Below are 19830 nucleotides of genomic sequence, written 5' to 3' on the forward strand. Positions count from 1 at the left end.
CACACCAAAAGGTAAGTTAGGTACGTATGTTTGTAGGGCCTTCCAGTTTATCTGGATTTATGCAATTTTTTGTGTTATGGTACCTATGTCGCTATGGGTCTTATGAAAAATGTTGCATATTTTTAGGGGAAAACTTTAAATTCAAAACCACTGAAAACCCGAATTGAAAATTTCTTGAATTTGTTGCTTCACAATTTGAACATTAAATGCACTTCAACACTACAAAAAACCTTAGGTAATTGCCTAAAAGGAAAAACTTTAAAATTTAAGAAAATATGTAAGCAGGTGTGCAGGAATTTGTTGATAATAATTAATTGCTCCAACAGATGCATTAGGTAGGTATTTTAAAGACTTTTTATCTATACCTACCTAATTTTAATTCAAAAAAACTAAAAATGCCAAATTATAGACATGAATTGAATTGATAGTTAGCACCTTCCTTCTTATGCAATAACTTCATTCCCCTTAGGGTGAAGGCCTCAATCCCACATTACCGAACGTTTTCAAAATTGAAATTGAACTTAAAAATCTTTGGCACCGGGTACAAAGGTGTTAAGTCAGAAAAGGTAATTTTGAGGAAAATGAAATTGAAGTTTCAATTTTTGTTTGTAAATCTGAATAATATTATTTTGAAAAAGTAATGATGCAGAAACATTATCTATAAGATCTTTTTTAATATCCATATGCTGTTGACCGGAAAATGACCGTTCTTAAAAAAAAATTGTGTTGACTTAACACTCTAGAGCCATTTACCTAGTCTTCATAAATAAACTTGGTCCAAAGGTGTTAAGTCAAGAAAAATCTTTGTTTATATTGATAACAAAGCTTAATTTATAAAAGAAACTTGGAAATATCAATGTGATTAATTACCAATGTGAAAATTCTTTTTTAAAAAATATGTACCTAATATAATTCTGTAGAAAAATTGCTTTTCGTTTTCTGTCTTCCTCTTGACTTAACTTCTTATGATCAATTTATAAGAAAAATGATTTATTAAGGTATCACTTCTACCACGTTTGAATTACAAACATGTTTTTTTTTAAAGATTTTGTCAAGCTTAATTATGTACTGTGTTACCCCAAAAACTGCCCCTCCCTCCTAAACGGGGGGAGATAGACCCCTCCCACCTATAGTAAAAAATGCGGGAAAATTAGTAACGAATTCTTGTAGAAGAGTTTTTTTTAATATAGGTGGGAGGGGTCTATCTCCCCCCGTTTAGGAGGGAGGGGCAGTTTTTGGGGTAACACAGTACATAATTAAGCTTGACAAAATCTTTAAAAAAAAACATGTTTGTAATTCAAACGTGGTAGAAGTGATACCTTAATAAATCATTTTTCTTATAAATTGATCATAAGAAGTTAAGTCAAGAGGAAGACAGAAAACGAAAAGCAATTTTTCTACAGAATTATACATATTAGGTACATATTTTTTAAAAAAGAATTTTCACATTGGTAATTAATCACATTGATATTTCCAAGTTTCTTTTATAAATTAAGCTTTGTTATCAATATAAACAAAGATTTTTCTTGACTTAACACCTTTGGACCAAGTTTATTTATGAAGACTAGGTAAATGGCTCTAGAGTGTTAAGTCAACACAATTTTTTTTTAAGAACGGTCATTTTCCGGTCAACAGCATATGGATATTAAAAAAGATCTTATAGATAATGTTTCTGCATCATTACTTTTTCAAAATAATATTATTCAGATTTACAAACAAAAATTGAAACTTCAATTTCATTTTCCTCAAAATTACCTTTTCTGACTTAACACCTTTGTACCCGGTGCCAAAGATTTTTAAGTTCAATTTCAATTTTGAAAACGTTCGGTAATGTGGGATTGAGGCCTTCACCCTAAGGGGAATGAAGTTATTGCATAAGAAGGAAGGTGCTAACTATCAATTCAATTCATGTCTATAATTTGGCATTTTTAGTTTTTTTGAATTAAAATTAGGTAGGTATAGATAAAAAGTCTTTAAAATACCTACCTAATGCATCTGTTGGAGCAATTAATTATTATCAACAAATTCCTGCACACCTGCTTACATATTTTCTTAAATTTTAAAGTTTTTCCTTTTAGGCAATTACCTAAGGTTTTTTGTAGTGTTGAAGTGCATTTAATGTTCAAATTGTGAAGCAACAAATTCAAGAAATTTTCAATTCGGGTTTTCAGTGGTTTTGAATTTAAAGTTTTCCCCTAAAAATATGCAACATTTTTCATAAGACCCATAGCGACATAGGTACCATAACACAAAAAATTGCATAAATCCAGATAAACTGGAAGGCCCTACAAACATACGTACCTAACTTACCTTTTGGTGTGTCTATAATAAATTATGTAGGTACCTAAGTCATAAAATTATTAAATCGAGCGAGAGACCGTACATCATACCTTCATAGAGGTCTGAAACCAACTAAGGAAAAAACATTTCAAGGTGTGCGTTTGTATTATTTTCATCAAAGCAGACTGTGGGGGGCGGAGTCAAAATTTAAATCAACGCATACACACTCGATTATTCCTATTAACTATGAACACATTTATGTATTTGGTTTGTTTTTATAATAAAAATAGTCGCATCGCAACCTGATTGGTTGAATAGCATTGAGTTGTGTTTTTCGGTTGCTTTAGTGGTAGTTAGTAAAATGCATCTCTCCAAAACTAGAGTGATAGACTTAAAGTGTAAAAAAGCGATGAAAAGAATTACAAAAAAATGTTGGGGGTAGGCATCGTTTTCAAGAGATGTCTAGGTTTCTTCTAGGCTAGGACATGGGAGACATTTTTTCTTTTAATAGATGTTCGTTGTTGTAAGATATCTTTGAAAAAGGTAGGTAGATGTTTATACGTTAAATCAAATTAATTTTTTGAAATTGAGGTAAGGTACCTAATGGTAAAATAGGAACGGAAAAGCTGTCTATATAATATAGAGAAATTAAATGGCATTAGTAGGTACCTTTATAAACTTTGTTTTTGCTGTTGAGTTTTACTTAACGTCTTCCGTACCTATAGGTAGGTACTCGTTTTAAGGGCTTATGAAAGGGCAAGAATACTTGAGTATTGGAAATGTAACTTTTTAAAAAGCATTAATTTTTGAAAATATACCTATATAAAGCTATATATACCTATATATTGCAACTGTTGCAGCCGATTTAAAGGTCAAACCGTGGAGCAACAAATTCTAGATTAGGGTAATAAATTAGCAACAAAATATCTTCAAATTAATGCGTACTTAAATTTTCAATTTTTCGTTGTGGCGTACTCAGCTTGATAGATGACGTTATCGCAAAATTTTTTCTCCTGTAAGAGAGGATTGGGTAGTGATAGAAAATTTAAAAATAGCTTTTTGCAGAGCAACAAATTCTGTCTACAATTTGGCGTTTTTAGTTTTTTGAAAAAGCGTATGGATAAAAAGTCTCCAAAATATTGCATCTGTTGCAGTCGATTTGAAGGTCAAATCGTGGAGCAACAAATTCAATATTAGAGCAACTAATTAGCAACAAATTATCACTAAAATCCTGCATACTCAGATTTTGGAAATAGGGGGGTGTGGGTGCTATCTTGACGTCAAGATAGCACCCACACCGTTTTTTATAGTTTTTAGGGGCGAGAGTTGACTAGTTTTTGGACTATAAGACTGGAATGGAAAGTGATGGAAAATTTGTATGTTACTTTTTGCAGAGCATGAAATCATGTTTTTAATTTGGCATTTTTAGTTTTTTGAAAAAAATTATAGATAAAAAGTCTCCAAAAAAATGCATCTGTTGCAGCCGATTTTATGGTCAAATCATGGAGCAACAAATTCTAGATTAGAGCAACTAATTAGCAACAAATTATTGCTAAAATCCTGCATACTCAGATTTTGGAAATAGGGGGGTGTGGGTGCTATCTTGACGTCAAGATAGCACCCACACCCTTTCTATCAATTTTGAGGGGGAAGGGGTGGAGCAACAAATTCGAGATTAGAGCAACTAATTAGCAACAAATTAGCAACAAATTATTGCATACTCATTTTTTTAAATTTGTAAGTTTTTCTTGGTGTGGGTGCTATCTTGACGTTTTGATATGTTCCACAAGTTCCACAATGCATTTTGGACATGAAGGAGATGGATTTAAAAGTCGAATGAGACCTTTTTGAAAAGGTGTTGAGAAGCCCTTTAATTTGACACCATTTTTGTTGCTGTGCGTTAATTTTTAGGGAATTTAGCTTTTTTGAGAAAACTGTTAAAGTGCATTTCAAGGTCAAATCTTGGAGCAACAAATTCGGGATTAGAGCAACTAATTAGCAACAAATTAGCAACAAATTATTGCATACTCAGTTTTTTTGAATGTTGAGTTTTTAATGGGTGTGGGTGCTATCTTGACGTCAAGATAGCACCCACACCTTCCACATCAATTTTGAGGGGGAAGGGGTGGAGCAACAAATTCGGGATTAGAGCAACTAATTAGCAACAAATTAGCAACAAATTATTGCATACTCAGATTTTGGAAATTTGGGGGTGTGGGTGCTATCTTGACGGACCTTCCTATTTCCGGTTTCCTGTTTCCGAGCAGAAATTCTTAGGAATTTAAAACAAACAACAAATATTTGGTTGAATTTTTTTCTTTATTCGAGAACAAAACTTTTTACTTTATTTCTTTTTTACGAATTATTAAAAATAAAAAAAATTTGTATAAGCCAATTAATTATAAAAAAATTAAACATAAAATAAAAAAAAATAAAATAAATTTTAGTTCGTGTTCGGTATTTTTTAATCGCAAAGTTTTAGAACTATTTTATACGGGAACTTATGGAGGTATGAGTCGATGTGTCAGTATAATTCTTTGTGAGGATTTCTGTGTGATTTATGTATAGATTTTTTTTTTATTTTAATGGTTAGAGCACACACTCTTTCTCTCTCTTTCTCTCGGATAAACAATAATATGTACAAAATATTTAATTCTATTTTTTTGTCTTTTTTGTTTTTAATCTTAAAAACTACTCCTCCGTCAACAATCAACAAAAAATAACTACTTTTATCTTCTTAAACATGGTTCACACGTTCCAGGTTTAACAAAACTCGGATGGCATTGAGGGCATTTTGGATTCTCACCATACCATCGATCGGCAGATGGCGCTTCAACATCAACCCTTCGCTGAGGGATTTTCAGCTGAAACGAATTAAATGTATCCGAATGTTCGTAACCGGTTCGTCCGATATTTTCCAGGGGGAAGAGATAGTCTGGCACTGAGAAATCCATTCTCAGTTGATTGATATCCTGTTCGGTTGGAAGAGTTGGAGAGATTTTATTCTCTTCTGTTCCAGGGGAGGGGAAATTTTTGATTGATCTTGATGTTGGTGTTCGAGAAGTCGAAGAATCTATGGAACGTTGAGTCTTATTCGAGAGAAAGGGATTGCCAGCATACTGGTTGGTATTTGGCGTCGTTGATTTCGCTGTTGTCGAAATGGGTAATTTGACTTGTTCCGATGATGGAGTGTATGACAGTGGGGCATCTTGTTCTTCCCGACCGTCAACTCCGATAGGGGACTCAAATTTCGGAGGTTCTAGACCATTTGAGGGGATCTTCCATTCAAAATAGATTGGCGGACCTTGAGTTGTGGCAACGTCATGCAGAATAATATCAGACAGTGGAGGAAGAAGCTCCCGAGATGGTGGAGCTACACTGTTTGCAACGGCCTTCGGAGCTGAGAAAGGTGATGGTAGTGGGAAAGTCTTAGCTCCTGCTGCAGGAATACTATAATCCAAGGCGGAATCTGTCGATTGGGTAACTTTTGATGCCGCCGCTGTCAAAGTTGTTGACTCCACTGTAAAAGGCTTCCCAGCTAAGGTTGTAGGTCTTGTTGGTGGTCGAGGAGTTGTCGTACTCGTCGTAGTTGTAGTAACTTTCACAGTGAAAGGAGCAGCTGTGGAACTTTGTAGTGGAATTTCAGTAGATTGGACAGCATCGTCCATATTGTAGATGGGATACAAAAATGGTGGTTCATAAATTCGGGAAGGTGTTTTTATTGCTGGAGGCTTTGTCGAAGTCGACTTTGTGTTTTTATCTTCTGCTGAATTGTCCCCAGAAGTGTTATATCGTGTACTATGAGCAGTTCCAAGGAGCTCATCAGAAGTGTCCGATTGTCGGTTGACAATAAATGGCACTGGAGTTGTTGTAGTAACTGTCTGGAAATGTGTTGTGGAAGTTTGAGGTCTTGGTGCTGGACTAGCAACCACTGGAGGTCTTCGGGTTGTCAAAGGCAAAGATGGCAATGACGGAGCAGGTGGAGCAGGTGGAAGAATCTCTCGACTTGGTTGAGGGATCTTCCAACGAGTGGGTGTTGGCGAAGGATGGTTTATAGTTAGTGTCTTGTCGAGATTCTTGCGTTCATTGAAATCTGTTATACTATTTTGTACTGCAGGAAGTTGCTAGAAGAAACAGAAAATCATTAAAAAAAGGTCTTAAATTCAGGAATTTTTCATACTTTGAATTGATTTCTGAATGATTCCCCTGAATAATCTGGAGCATAAGGACGATCAAGTAAATCAGGACGTGGAGTTCGTAAATGATTCTCTTCATCAGGTACAAATGGTTTGTCTCTTTGACCTGAATGAAAGAAAAAATTAAAAATTTGAATAAAGATCGTTTAAGTAAAAAAAAAATCGTTGCATAATTTTTGGCAACATCTTACCAATCAATAAATTCGCTGCATAATCCATTTCCGCTTTGGAACAATTCACCATATACCAATGATCACAAATCAACATCCGTTGCTGAAACAATGTTGTATTCGGACATGAATAGCTAAATTGTCGGCCCAAACCATCGCACATGTGATAGACTTGACAGCCTGTCTCGATGTCAGCATAATAGCCAGCTGGACGACCAGTACAGGTGAAGGATGTTTTGGGGAAATTTCGATGGCGCCCGATAGCATTTTGACTCTGAAAGGAAAAAAAAACATTTTGTTAAAAAAAATTAAAACAAATGTCATTGAGATATTTGACTGAATTCTTTTATAGGTATTTTAGGTCTCAAAATTTGGCTTTTTATTGAGACTAATTTATTAATAAACAAAAGAAGATTAATGTTTAAATAAAAACAACTTAAAAAATTGCTGTAATACAGCCTTTCGTAAAACTTTGAAGAGAAACCAAATTCTTGTCAATAAATCATTTTTAGAATTCTTCCCGAAAAACTTTTACCTAGAATTTTAAAAATTGCATCTAATAACATAGAGATTTTATAGCCCATAACTTATATAGCATCTTTCATCTAGAGGAATTTTCATCCCATTGTTGTACGAGTGTGGTTGATTCATAAAAGTTCAGTTTATGTGTGCTTTTCGAATGATTTACCATTCTTTAAATAACCACTTTCCCATTTTTAAATCACAGCCAAAAATGAAAAGCTTTTTCTCATCCTAAAAATAGACACTATAAAAGAGCTTTAATCGAAAGAAAAATGAAATTTACAAACAGTGATTTTATCTGCCGAAATAGCTCAGTTGGGAGAGCGTTAGACTGAAGATCTAAAGGTCCCCGGTTCGATCCCGGGTTTCGGCAGCCTTCTTTTTTTTATAATTCCTATAATTTTTGCACATAAAAAATGCAATAAAAATGTTATGCAGAAGAAACTTTAAAGAAAATAAATCATTTCCCCTGGGGAAAAAAAATAATTGTTAAGGGTGGGTGGCGTATACGTAACTTTTTGTTGTTATAGATTTTCGTCTACAGAAATAGGGTTGATGGATTTAATAAGAAAATATTTATATTTTACAGGGGTAATACATAGATTCATATTTTTAATTTGTCATGAAGAAACAATATATATATATAAATATACCAGTTAATGTGAATGACATGAGAACATGACATACGAAATGGAAAAAGAAATACTTTTAAACCAAAACAAAATTCGTAGCATTTTGGCAATTTAAAATGAAAATGCCATAGCACTCGAATGAAACTAAATGAAATTAAATTTCTCGATTTTGGACAAGCAAAAATGGTGAGAAAAATTTACAAAGTTTAATTTTGAACTATTTCAAATCAAAATATATGTAGATTGCGAGAGGCAAATATTGGTTTTGTGTCGAAAAAAAATTGACGTTTTAACCAAAACCAACATTACGATGATGGAGAAGTCTAAAAAAGTGGGTTTCGCAATTCCGTTAGTTCGTCTTTGCGTCTGTGCGTCCATCTGTACACATTTCCACAGCCTAAACGGGTGAACGTATTTTCTTCAAATTTCGTACAGATGATTTTTATAGAATTCTAAAAGTAGTTTTTTTTTTTTTTGTATCTCAAGTAGAAAGTGTACCTCCCATACAAATTTTTCAAGTTATAGCAAATTACTCGAAAATGGCTCCAACGATTTTGATTAAACTTTGCAGACGTATAGCAAAAAAATATTTTTCCGTTGAAAAAATGTGTCCTCCATCTCGGCTAATATCAACCAAATTTCTCTGATATTTAAATGGAGATAGTTCTTAAAACCAAAAAGTTAACAAATATAAATAAAAGTGTTGCAAGTGCAAGAACGTGCAACCCAGTCGTGTATTTCAACGAAACTTTTTGTAAAAAAGCATTTAAATAATTTTAACATACATAAGCCAAAACTTAAATTTTGAAAAAAATTAATTTTTGGATTTTAAAAAAAAATTTGATATTTTTTTTTTTTTTTTTTGAAAAATCAAATTTTCGTAAACGTGACATTAGATTTATTTAAAATTTTGTTTTAAGATGTTGATCAGTGATTTCTACAAAATGGCATACCAATTTGCACCTTAAGATATCAAATAAAATAAAATAAAACTGCATACTTGTTTTGGAGGGCAATTTGTTTTCAGATTTCGTTTCATTCTTTTAAAAAACGAGTTTTATGTTTTTTTTTATTTATTTATTTTTTTTTATATACATAGGTACCTACATTTCCCAAATTTTTATACACTCCTGCTCAAATTTAACGCACATCATATTTATTTTACAAAAAAGTCCTACTATTACTTTATCTCACAGTATCGTGGTTATTTTCTCAAATAAGACGGGAGTTAGCTTAAATTGAAGGTATGGAATAAAATGTTTGTGGGGAAGATTTGGAGAGGTATGCTGAAGTCTATCTGTCAACCCGCGAACCTTTTAGAGATGAGTCATAAATTTTCATGGAGTAAACTCTGCCTCACAACGCCTACGGAGTTAGTGAGATCTCCTAGACCTAATTTAAGTACCCAAAGATACTTGGCTGATATTCTCGAACAGCATGCGGTTCCAATCACCCCTAGATTTGGTCCACAAATCAGTCTGATGCACGATAATGCATGCTAGAGTGGTTTGAGAATATCTTCATGATTAAAATGTGCCACCTTTGAATTGACCACACAGATATCCGGATGTAAATTCAATAGAACATGTCTAGGAAATGTTGAAAAAAATGCATTTGCGGCCGAAATCCACCTCCAAGCATTCTTGATTAACAGAAAACTGCAGTGAAAGAAAAGTTACAACAAAACCTTCAAAACTTAATTCGTGGAATGAATAGACGACTCCAAATTACCATATGCGCTAGAGGAGACAATGCCAAGTATTGAAAAAAATTATTGGAAAGAACTGTCACGCGTTTCCATTTTTTTTAATTTTTTTTCTTAAAAAACAAAAATTATTTTAATATCAGTTTTCAGACCTGTAATTGCTAAATTTGGTTTATCTTTTTTTTGGTTAATAATACTGTTGCAATTTAGCATTTTTCTGACTTGCTAAACAATAAGCAAACACAAAAAAATACAACAAATAATTTTAAAGCTATTTCAAACAAGATGCAGGGGTATAACTAAAGAAAAAAAAAGTGTGCGTTAATTTTGAGCAGGAGTGTATAAAAAGTCTTACAAATTTAAGCAACTTGAACTCTAAGAGCAAGTTCATGCGACCCAGTCGTGCATTGTATTTTTACTTGCGATATAGGTACTATAGGGCAAGTTTAGGATTCGTAAAAAAAATCGAACTCGAGATAACAATTTTACATGACATTACGATGATGGAGAATGCCAAAAAAGTGGGTCCGGCAATTCTGTCTGTCTGTCTGTCTGTCTGTCTGTCTGTCTGTCTGTCTGTCTGTCTCTATCTGGAGCTGCAGCCTAAACGAGTGAAGTGATTTTCTTCAAACTTGGTAGTTAGCAGTTTTTGGTGATTCCCTAGAGGGGAAATTGAAAATTTTTTTTATGACCAAAACTAACGGTACCTGCCATATAACGGAAATAGAAAAGTTAATTTTTTTCAAAAACGGCTCTAACGATTTTGATTAAAATTTTTGTGTGTAGTACTACACCCAAGAGCCAACTTTTTAAATAAAAAAATATTTTTTGTACCGTTATTAACGGTACCTGTCATAGAACGGTTTTTTTCGTTTCTGAATATACAACATTAACCCGATTTTAATGAAAATTTTTATACAAAAGTGTGTAAGTAAAGATAATATTAAAATTTTAGAAAATTTTCAAAAAACGCATTTTTGGTTTTTTAAAAAATATTTCAAATTTTTTTTTTGAAAAATCAATTTTTTGAAAACGGATCAATGAAAAATTTTGAAATTTATTTTTTATGTGTAAATTAATTATTTCTTCAAAATGGCATACCAACTTTTTTTTTGAAAAATGTTAAAAAATTTTTATACATAAAAAATTATTTCTTTAAAAAACGGCTAATACAATTTTCGAAAATTTTTTTCTAAAAATAGCTTTTTATACAAGAAATAAAATGGCATATTTGTTTTTTTTTTTTTAAATAATTTAAAACGGAGTTTAATTAATTATAAAAACAGATTTAATTTTTTTATACTACTTATGAAATTTCTTCAAAATATCAAATTTTAAATTTCTTGAATAAAAAGCTTTAACATTATAGTAACTTTAAGCATAAGAGCAAGTACGTGCGACCCCAGTCGTGCAATTTATTTATGTAGGTATAGTAAATAACATAGTTAAAAAAGTGGTTGCTGGATTTGTTTTTATTTTCAATTTTGAGAAACATTTCTCTGGAGATTTTCAGTTTTCATAAGATTTTTGAAAGTCAACGTTTTTAAGCTTGCTTAAAGCAAAATATCAATTTTTCGATTTTATACTTTATAAATACTGAAATTATGTATTTTAAAATTTAATTTAAGGGAAAACTGTTTAGTGGAATTTTTTGAAATTTTTTGAATCGTTAAGGAACATGTAAGAAATTAATAAAACGGTTCTGTTTTCTTTCATTCAAAAATTGTGATCAAAATTCGAGTATGTATGTAGTTTTGAATAAATTTCATCTATTTCGCCGCTAGGGAATCTCAAAATTCATGACTTCAAAGACCAAGCTTGAAGAAAATCGATTCAGTAGCTTAGGCTGTAGATAAAGATAGATACAGGCTGACAGACAAACTGACAGAATTGCAACTTTTTTCGAAATTCCTATGTCATTGTCTGATTAAACTGGGAAAGTACCCAACACTCAGCTGAATTAGAAATATTAAGAAGGAAATCCCAAAAACAATCAAAGATTACTTAAAATAAATGAATCTGTGTTGCGTCGGAAGAAAAAAGTCTAATATGTGATTCAAATACTGTATCACACCGAACTTATATTTTGTTTGTTATGTTTATTGAAAGTTTTTAAAATTGTATTGTATTCTGCATTTCTATTTAAAAAAGTATTTTTTGGGTTCTTCAGTACAAAATCTCATTTGTAATAAGGAAACCATGGTTACAAGACTGACATTATTATTTTACTATGTATTTCATTAAAAAAAAAACAACAACAAAAACTGTGTACGCACAACGCAAATCTACAAGTAAATTCACTCCATATATACTGCTACTTTGCATTTCAATTTCATTGCATAATAATCTGAAAGTTCAACAAATTGAATGGTTTGAATTTTTGCACAATGATACTGGTATATACTGACTTGCATATCTTTATTTTTTTTTTTCTCGGGCAAAAACTTGTATCATCGCACAAAGATGGAAGAAGATCAATCACCATTCAACAATATAATGCTCTGCTGCTATTCAGAAGAAATGTCTAAAGAAAGAAAAGTTGCACAAACTAGTGAACGTATAGAGCTTGAGTTCCGTAAATACATAGATATTATGTCAGATTGAATGACAATGACTACTTTCGGAATAGAGTAAGGCCTAGTTTAATGAAATATTCATGTCAGAAACATCATCATTTAATGTTAAGTCGTAGCCGAATTCTATAAGGCCGTTTAAGGAATGAACGAATATGAAACAAAATATCAAAGATGAATTTTTTGCTTAGAGCTGAAATTTCTCTAGCAGCCAATAAATGAGTTACTTGATGAAACTTTTCATTGATGTCTCCTAAATCCAAAAAAAAAATGAATTCACTTTAATATTAAAATAGTACTACGAAATTTAAGAGGTTTTGTCTGACGACCTTCAAAACAATAAAACTAACCAATAACTTTAATATGTAAGAAATAAATTCTATGAAAAGAATCAAAAAGGTTCATAAATTCATCCACTCCAGTACATTGCTAATGACAAAATACATTGAATACTGAATACATCACCCTGTTTGCATTTGCATTCTAGCTTGAATTTTATCAGCTTTATGATCTTCATCATCATTGAATGTTATAACTTAGGTTACACCCGCAGTCCTGAGAGCAATGCAAGAACTTGCAAAAATGCACTTAGACAAACCAGGGACACAGATGGGCGTTTATCAATCATTTACTATGCAAGTCAGTTAAAAGTGTAAAAAAATAAACAAGTTGTCAAATAAACAACTATTTGAACGTCATAGTATAATACTTCCAATTAACAATGAATTTTATGGATAGAAGTTTGAATTTGTAGCTTGTTTTCTCTTGTAGTTTTAAGTAATCGTATTTTTGGAATTTTACACAGTTCTTAATAAGTTTTGGTTTACAGAAATAAGTTTAAATTTTCCTCCAATCTATCGAGTGAGGCATCAAAAGAAAGGTCTCTTTAAACTCTATTAAATGGTAAAAACTACAAGTTCCTTCGTGATCTGGTTGCAGAGTTATTAGTTATTACATACCAAGTATGTTTTCTTTCCAAATATTCGGATGCAGATATCTTTGGATCCAAGAGTCTCAGCTGTTTTTGGGTTACAGATATGAGTTTATAGTGAGCTGGGCTATCCATTTCGGTATGAAAATTACAAATTTATTTTTTTTCAGATTTTTGAGAAAAAATCAAGGTTAATCCCTTAGATAAAAAAAAAATACATTTTAAAAAATTATGAGACATCTTAAGAAAGGTCTCTCTAAATCCTATTAAATGGTGAAAACCAAACGTTTTTTCGTGGTCTGGTTGCAAAGTTATTGCAGTTCAAACATGTTTTTTTCTTTAAATTTTGAAAGCCGATATCTTTGGATGCCGGAAAAAGTGAAAGGTTTTCTAAACTCTTATGAAACAATATTTCATGTCTAAATGAAAATTTGTAATAAAATTAATAAAAACTGACCTGCCTTCTTCAAGGTAGATTTAATCAAAAGGTCTTTATTCTAATTCAAAGGGCTTAGTCCATATTTACCATGTCATAAATTAATATATGACAGATGAATGAAATTAAATACCTATACGACAACATAATAATGCCCGTCATAGAAGAATTAGAAAATCCATAATTTAAATAATAATTAATTTTTTTTGTTATAAAATTTGATGAAGACACAAAGTCGAAGACCTTTTTTTTCCATAAATTTAAAGTGGAACTCATAAATAATAATGAACCGAACAAAACTACAATTTTCACGCCACATCGATGTGTATAATTTATTCATCATGATTCAGCTGATTTTGAAGTTTATATAGATTTTTTTTTTGAGGCAGAACTTCCAATAGATCACTCTGAATCTTATAGTGTTAGTATGTAATCATCAATCATATTCATTGCATTTAGAGGAAAACCAATAATTTTTGTATAGAAGAATAAATAATTAATTTATATCGTAAAATTTCAAGCCACTGGTTGTAGGTTTTATTTTCATTCATTCAAGTCAGGGTATCCCAGTAGCTGGTAAATGCAAGTGCTGAGAAATAATTATCGTTATACCAAACCGTATCCTACCTTGACTAGATCTTGTATTCTCTGTGAGGTCTTAATGTATACAAATTTAATGAATCAACTTTCAATTATATTATGGAAAATTGAAGAATCTCATTATGCTGACCCCAACATTTATCTTCATATACGTAATAGCTGGTATTTGAAATCATACCGAAGACATCTTTTAAGTTATTCAATAGGACTCGCATTGACACCATCTCGTCAATGAATTTTATTTGATTTTGGACTTAACCTTCGTGTTAATTTAATTTAAGATTTAACCAATTGTCTGTATTTTTCTCTACCCAAAAGATCAATATTTAAAAACAATAAAGGTTAGAAGTGATTTTCTTATCATTTTTTTTATTTTTAGAAAAAAAAACTGGAAAACTGATTTGAAAAGTTAATTGAAACCTTATCAGTACCTTAATTGACCTAGTACAAGAGGTTTCTTATTAAATTGCAATTATTTAATTGTGTTTTTGTATCAACTTGGACAAATATTTTATTACCTACCACGGACACGATAAGGTTATTAAATTGAACTTAACGTAATTGAAGTTCAATATCAATATTCACTAACTTTATAGGAATTTTTTCTTGGAATTGCACTCTAACGATTTTTATTAAGCTTTGCATTCGTGGTATTCAATGCAATGGTATTGAATACCAAAAAAAAATCATACCAAAAAAAAATCAATAAAACGTACCTACGACTTGGTTGCAAGTATTTGCTCTTATTAAACTTTTGAAAAATTCACAATAGAATATGTTAAATTTTATTTCATACGAAATTTATTAAAAATTTTAAAAATACTGTAAAAATTTTTTTTTATTATAGAAACATAGCCCTAAATGGTTTTGACCTCCAAACGAAATAAGCCAATTTCTTGTATAACTTTAATAATTTTAATAGTTTTATGAGTAAAAAAAAAAATAAAAAATCTTTCAAAAAAAAAATTTGGTACGCCAATAAAAAAAAAATATTAATCGACAAAATTTGATAAAAATTCATTCTTACAACAAAATAATTTTAAAAAATCCAAAAATGATGTTTTTAAAAAATTTTAAAAATCTTAACACTATGCATCTGCGATTTTTTTCTACCAAATGCCCTCTACTGTAATAGCCTAGTTTTTTTTTTTCAAAGTAAAACTTTCGTAACGAGCTGACCCTCAAAAACGACTCTCAGGACCGTCAAAAACGATGTTGTGAACCGGTCACCTAAAAGTACTGCCACGTAATCTTTTTCTCAATGACTTCAAAAGACCCAATTTAGCACTCTATACTGAATAGCGTCCTTTTTTCTCCTTTAACCCAAAGAGTATAATAATGGATTTCAAGAAATGATTTTGAATTAAAAATTTTGGAATTGACAACTACTGTCAATCTTGTTAAAAACTAAGTTGAACTTTTCTGTTCTGACAGTATTTGCAAACTTGTGCTGCTCTGATCTGTTCTGTTCTAGATTTTTTTTATCACACAAACCTTATATCAACCCTAAAGATTGAAGATTCTGTGACATGACTTCAATATTTTAGAGCAAAAAATGACAAAAGCCATTCCGCAATCTTGAATGTGTACCAACCCTTTAATTCCCAGAATTGAGTACTTATCAGTATCACTTGAAGTGTTCTGTTTGTATTTATTTAGTTCTATTTAACTTTCACCTGCCATCTTTATTAAGTGAGAACTCCCCCCCCCCTCCCCAATCAACAAGAGAGTACCTACTGACAACAACAACAATTCAATAACTCAAAATATTATTCAATTAAAAAAAAATCATAGAGTGCATCTCTCGATCGTTATAAAAAGCCATCGCAGCTACATTTCAATCATCAGTTGTGTTTTTGAAAACATTTAGTTCTCAAGATGTATCGATTTGTACTCATCGGAGTTTTGTTCTCGGCTATTGCCACCAATGCTTTTCTATATGGAATAACACTTCCTAAAACCTTCAATGTTGCCCAAGAGGCACGTCGCTTAGTTCATCAAGCTAATTGGGCATCAGTGGCAACTATTCAGTCAGATTCTCCAAATGCTGGTTATCCAATGGTTAATCTCTTGTCAACTGCTGATAGCGAGATTGGAGAAATTTACTTCTATATGATGGGTGAGGACAAGGTTGCCAGGGATGTTAAAGAAAACAACAAAATCAGTTTCATGTTTACCGATGCTCAAGAAGGTAAATGCAATATGGGCGGTAATGATCCATGGTCACACGAATGTGGCAGAACTTTGATTACAGGACAAGTTGAGAGGGTAAGACTGTGAAAGTTTAGAAAAACTGTTGAAAATGATGGTAAATTGTATATTTTGAAACTCTTTTTTAGTTGCAAGAAGGAACTGATGAGTTCGCTCGTGGTTTGGAAGCATTCTTAAGCCGTCACCCAACTGCTTCAAAGTGGCCTTTAATTTCTGTTTCCGATCGTAAGTTTTCAAAAAACAAAATTGTATTTTTTTTTTGAATTCTTTTTGTTTTCTAGATGGCTTCTTTCTCTGCAAACTGAAAGTTACAGACGTTATGGTCTTCGGCCTATACGGTTACAAGCACACAACACCTTGGGAATATGCAGCTGGTAGTGATGCAAATGTGATTCATGGTTAAGCATTTTTTCTGATAAATTTTTGTTTTTTTTCATTTGATTTTGGAAACAAAAAGTGAAAATATGATTTCAGAATAAAAACTACAAGTTTTTTAAGTTTTATGTTCAATTTACTATCTACTTGAAGCGAAAATCATATAAATCCATGGACCGAATTTTGTACTGTATTGCTAAATTTTATCTTTGCACTGAGTATTTAAGTATTGACGTTTAATTTCAAAGTATGTACTGAACAAAAATCGGCATTCTAACATAAACAAGATTGTTTATAACAGCAAGTGATGAGCTGACTGAATAAGACACATAAATATTCATAGATTGTACTTATGTGTTGATATGAGTACATTGTACCCTATATATTTATGACCATAGTTTTGAATAACTAAGTTAACACAATTATTTTAGATTTTTGTGGTCAAACATTTTATAAATATGAATGTCAACTAAATGCATATTTATTTATTTGACCTCACTTGAGGTAAAAAGTATATTCAGTAGTTACAGTAATATGTACTCAGTACAGATAGCGGAAGAACTATGGGTTATAGAACTAAAATCAAGAGTTAAGTAACTCAATACAAATTTTATGAAATAAGTGTAGGACATTAAATATTAACGGTATACCCTGTAAACGTGAATTCATTAATTTAATATATGTAATTGGGCAAATGAAAGCAGAAATGTAATTTCTACACCAAATTTTGAAAAAAAAAACAACTAAAGTATCAAACTCATTTCTATAAAAGAAATATAAGTTTTTTAGTAAGGGTTTCATAGCAGCTGAAAAAGAATTATATGTATTTATTTTTTAAAAACTAAGAACAAAAAACTAAAAATTTAAATATATTCCTGATAAAGGGTGTTTTTTTTTTTGGTTATAAGGAAAATTCGCAATAAGTCCATTAAAATCAATGGTTTAAATAGTACCCTTGCGAACTTTAATAAAAAAAGTCGTACATGCCATGGAAATTACTATTAAAATATGTCTGAAATTTTTTTTCTTGCGAAAGGGTGTTTTTTTTTTCATTGCAAAATCCAAGTATTTAATATTGATGCTATTGAAATTCATAAATTCTGTTACACTTGATAATGGTATTGGTAAAAAGTTTATCAAGGTTAAATGGGTGTTTTTCGACTGGAAAAAAATTGATGGGCCACCCTTGTGAAATTTGTAAATAACATTTCATTTAGGATAGAAATAAAGAATAAAGTCAAAAAATAATTTAGGACAAAAGTTTTTTTTTCAAAGAGAAGTAAATTATTAGGTAATAAGCAACTTCAAATTAGTGAAACTAAACTAAAAACAGAAAACTTCTATTTAGGAAGCCAGTGAAATGAACAAGAAAAGATATTTTCGACATCAACTTTTCTTTAAAAATATTTTAAAATTTATCAAAATTTTTACTTGGACTGCGATTGGGACCTATAACACAACCCTCTTGTACATAGGTGACCACCCTAGAAATTACAACTCATGGGTCAAGAAGCATTTATCTAGATTAAAGGGAAATGCGACAAATGTAAAACTTTTCGTTCTTTAATAATTAAAAAAAAAGTTACGTATACGCCTTAGTGGCCGTTTTTGTTTATGGAACATTAAGATGTAAATTAATATATGATAGATGAATGAAATTAAATACCTATGTATACGACAACATAATTATGCCCGTCATAGAAGAATAAGAAAATCCATATTCGTTAACATAATTTAAATAATAATTCATTTTTTTTTTTGTTATAAAATTTGATGAAGACACAAAGTCGAAAACCTTTTTTTCCCATAAATTTAAAGTGGAACTCATAAATAATATTGAACCAAAACAAAACTACAATTTTCACGCCACATCGATGTGTATAATTTATTCATGATTTTGAAGTTTATAGATTTTTCGAGGCAGAACTTCCAATAGATCACTCTGGATCTCATAGTGTATATAATCATCAATCATATTCATTGCATTTAGAGGAAAACTAATAATTTTTGTATAGAAGAATAAATAATTAATTTATATCGTAAAATTTCAAGCCACTGGTTTATAGGTTTTTCTTTTCATTCAAGTCAGGGTATTCCAGTAGCTGGTAAATGCAAGTGCTGAGAAATAATTATCGTTATACCAAACCGTATCCTACCTTGACTAGGTAGGTACGTGTATATTCTGTGAGGTCTTAATGTATACAAATTTAATGAATCAACTTTCAATTATATTATGGAAAATCGAAGAATCTCATTATGCTGACCCCAACATTTATCTTCATACCTAATAGCTGGTATTTGAAATCATACCGACGAAGATGATTCAATAGGGCTCTCATTGACACCATCTTGTCAATGAATTTTTTTTTTTTTCAATTTTGGACTTAACCTTCGTGTTAATTTAATTTAAGTTGTAACCACATCTCTATTTTTTTTTTTCGTGACCACAATGATCAATATTTTTAAACACTAGAGGTTAGAAATGATTTACTTATCATTTTTCTATTTTTAGAATATAACAAACTGGGAAAACACCGTGCCTTTTGATTTGAAAAGTTAATTGAAACCTTATCAGTACCTTAATTGACCTGATGGTACAAGAGGTTTGTTATTAAATTGCAATCAATTTTAATTGTGTTTTTGTATCAACTTGGAAAAATATTTTATTACCTACCACGAACACGATAAGGTTATCAAATTGAACTTACCTAATTGAAGTTCAGTATCAATATTGACTAAATTTACAAGAATTTTTTTCTTAGAACTGCACTTTTCTAAAAAAAGGGATATGACTATTTTAATTCAATTTTGTAACGATTTTTAATTAAGTTTAAAAAAAAAAGATCAAATAACAATAAAAATAAAATGTGCAACTGGGTTGCACGTATTTGCTCTTATAGTAAAAACTCCTTTAATTACTAAATTTTTGAAAAATTCACAATAGAATATTTTTAATTTAATTTTATAGGAAATTTATTAAAAATTTAAAAAAATATTGCAAATTTTTTTTTTTTAATTACAAAAGCATAGCCTTAAATGGTTTTGACCTACAAATGCAGTAAGCCATTTCTTGTATAACAAGGAATTTTTATAATTTTTTAAAAATAGTTTTATACTCAAAAAATTAGTAAAAACAAAATATTAATCGACAAAATTTCATAAAAATTCATTGGCCCCTTTACAAAAAAAAAAATATTTT

At 30.8% G+C, this 19830-nt stretch overlaps 1 protein-coding gene and 1 non-coding gene across 5 annotated transcripts in view; one reads left to right on the plus strand and one right to left on the minus strand.

Moving 5' to 3' along the window:
* Positions 1-4836: 4836 nt before the first annotated feature.
* LOC129919437 (mucin-2) overlaps positions 4837-19830 on the minus strand; it is a 113011-nt gene continuing 98017 nt past the window's right edge. For all 4 annotated transcript variants that reach the window (XM_056000308.1, XM_056000311.1, XM_056000310.1 and 1 more), the window contains 3 exons: positions 6668-6920; positions 6461-6582; positions 4837-6404 (listed from right to left, as the gene is read on the minus strand). In XM_056000308.1, the coding sequence (XP_055856283.1) occupies positions 5010-6404; positions 6461-6582; positions 6668-6920 (1770 nt within the window). In that variant the 3' untranslated portion in view covers positions 4837-5009. The remainder of the gene's footprint in view (positions 6405-6460; positions 6583-6667; positions 6921-19830) is intronic.
* On the plus strand, positions 7469-7541 carry Trnaf-gaa (transfer RNA phenylalanine (anticodon GAA)). The gene has a single exon. It is a non-coding gene; the product is annotated as a tRNA-Phe (tRNA).

The sequence above is a fragment of the Episyrphus balteatus genome, chromosome 4, assembly GCF_945859705.1.
Source record: "Episyrphus balteatus chromosome 4, idEpiBalt1.1, whole genome shotgun sequence".
NCBI classification, from domain to species: Eukaryota; Metazoa; Arthropoda; class Insecta; order Diptera; family Syrphidae; genus Episyrphus; species Episyrphus balteatus.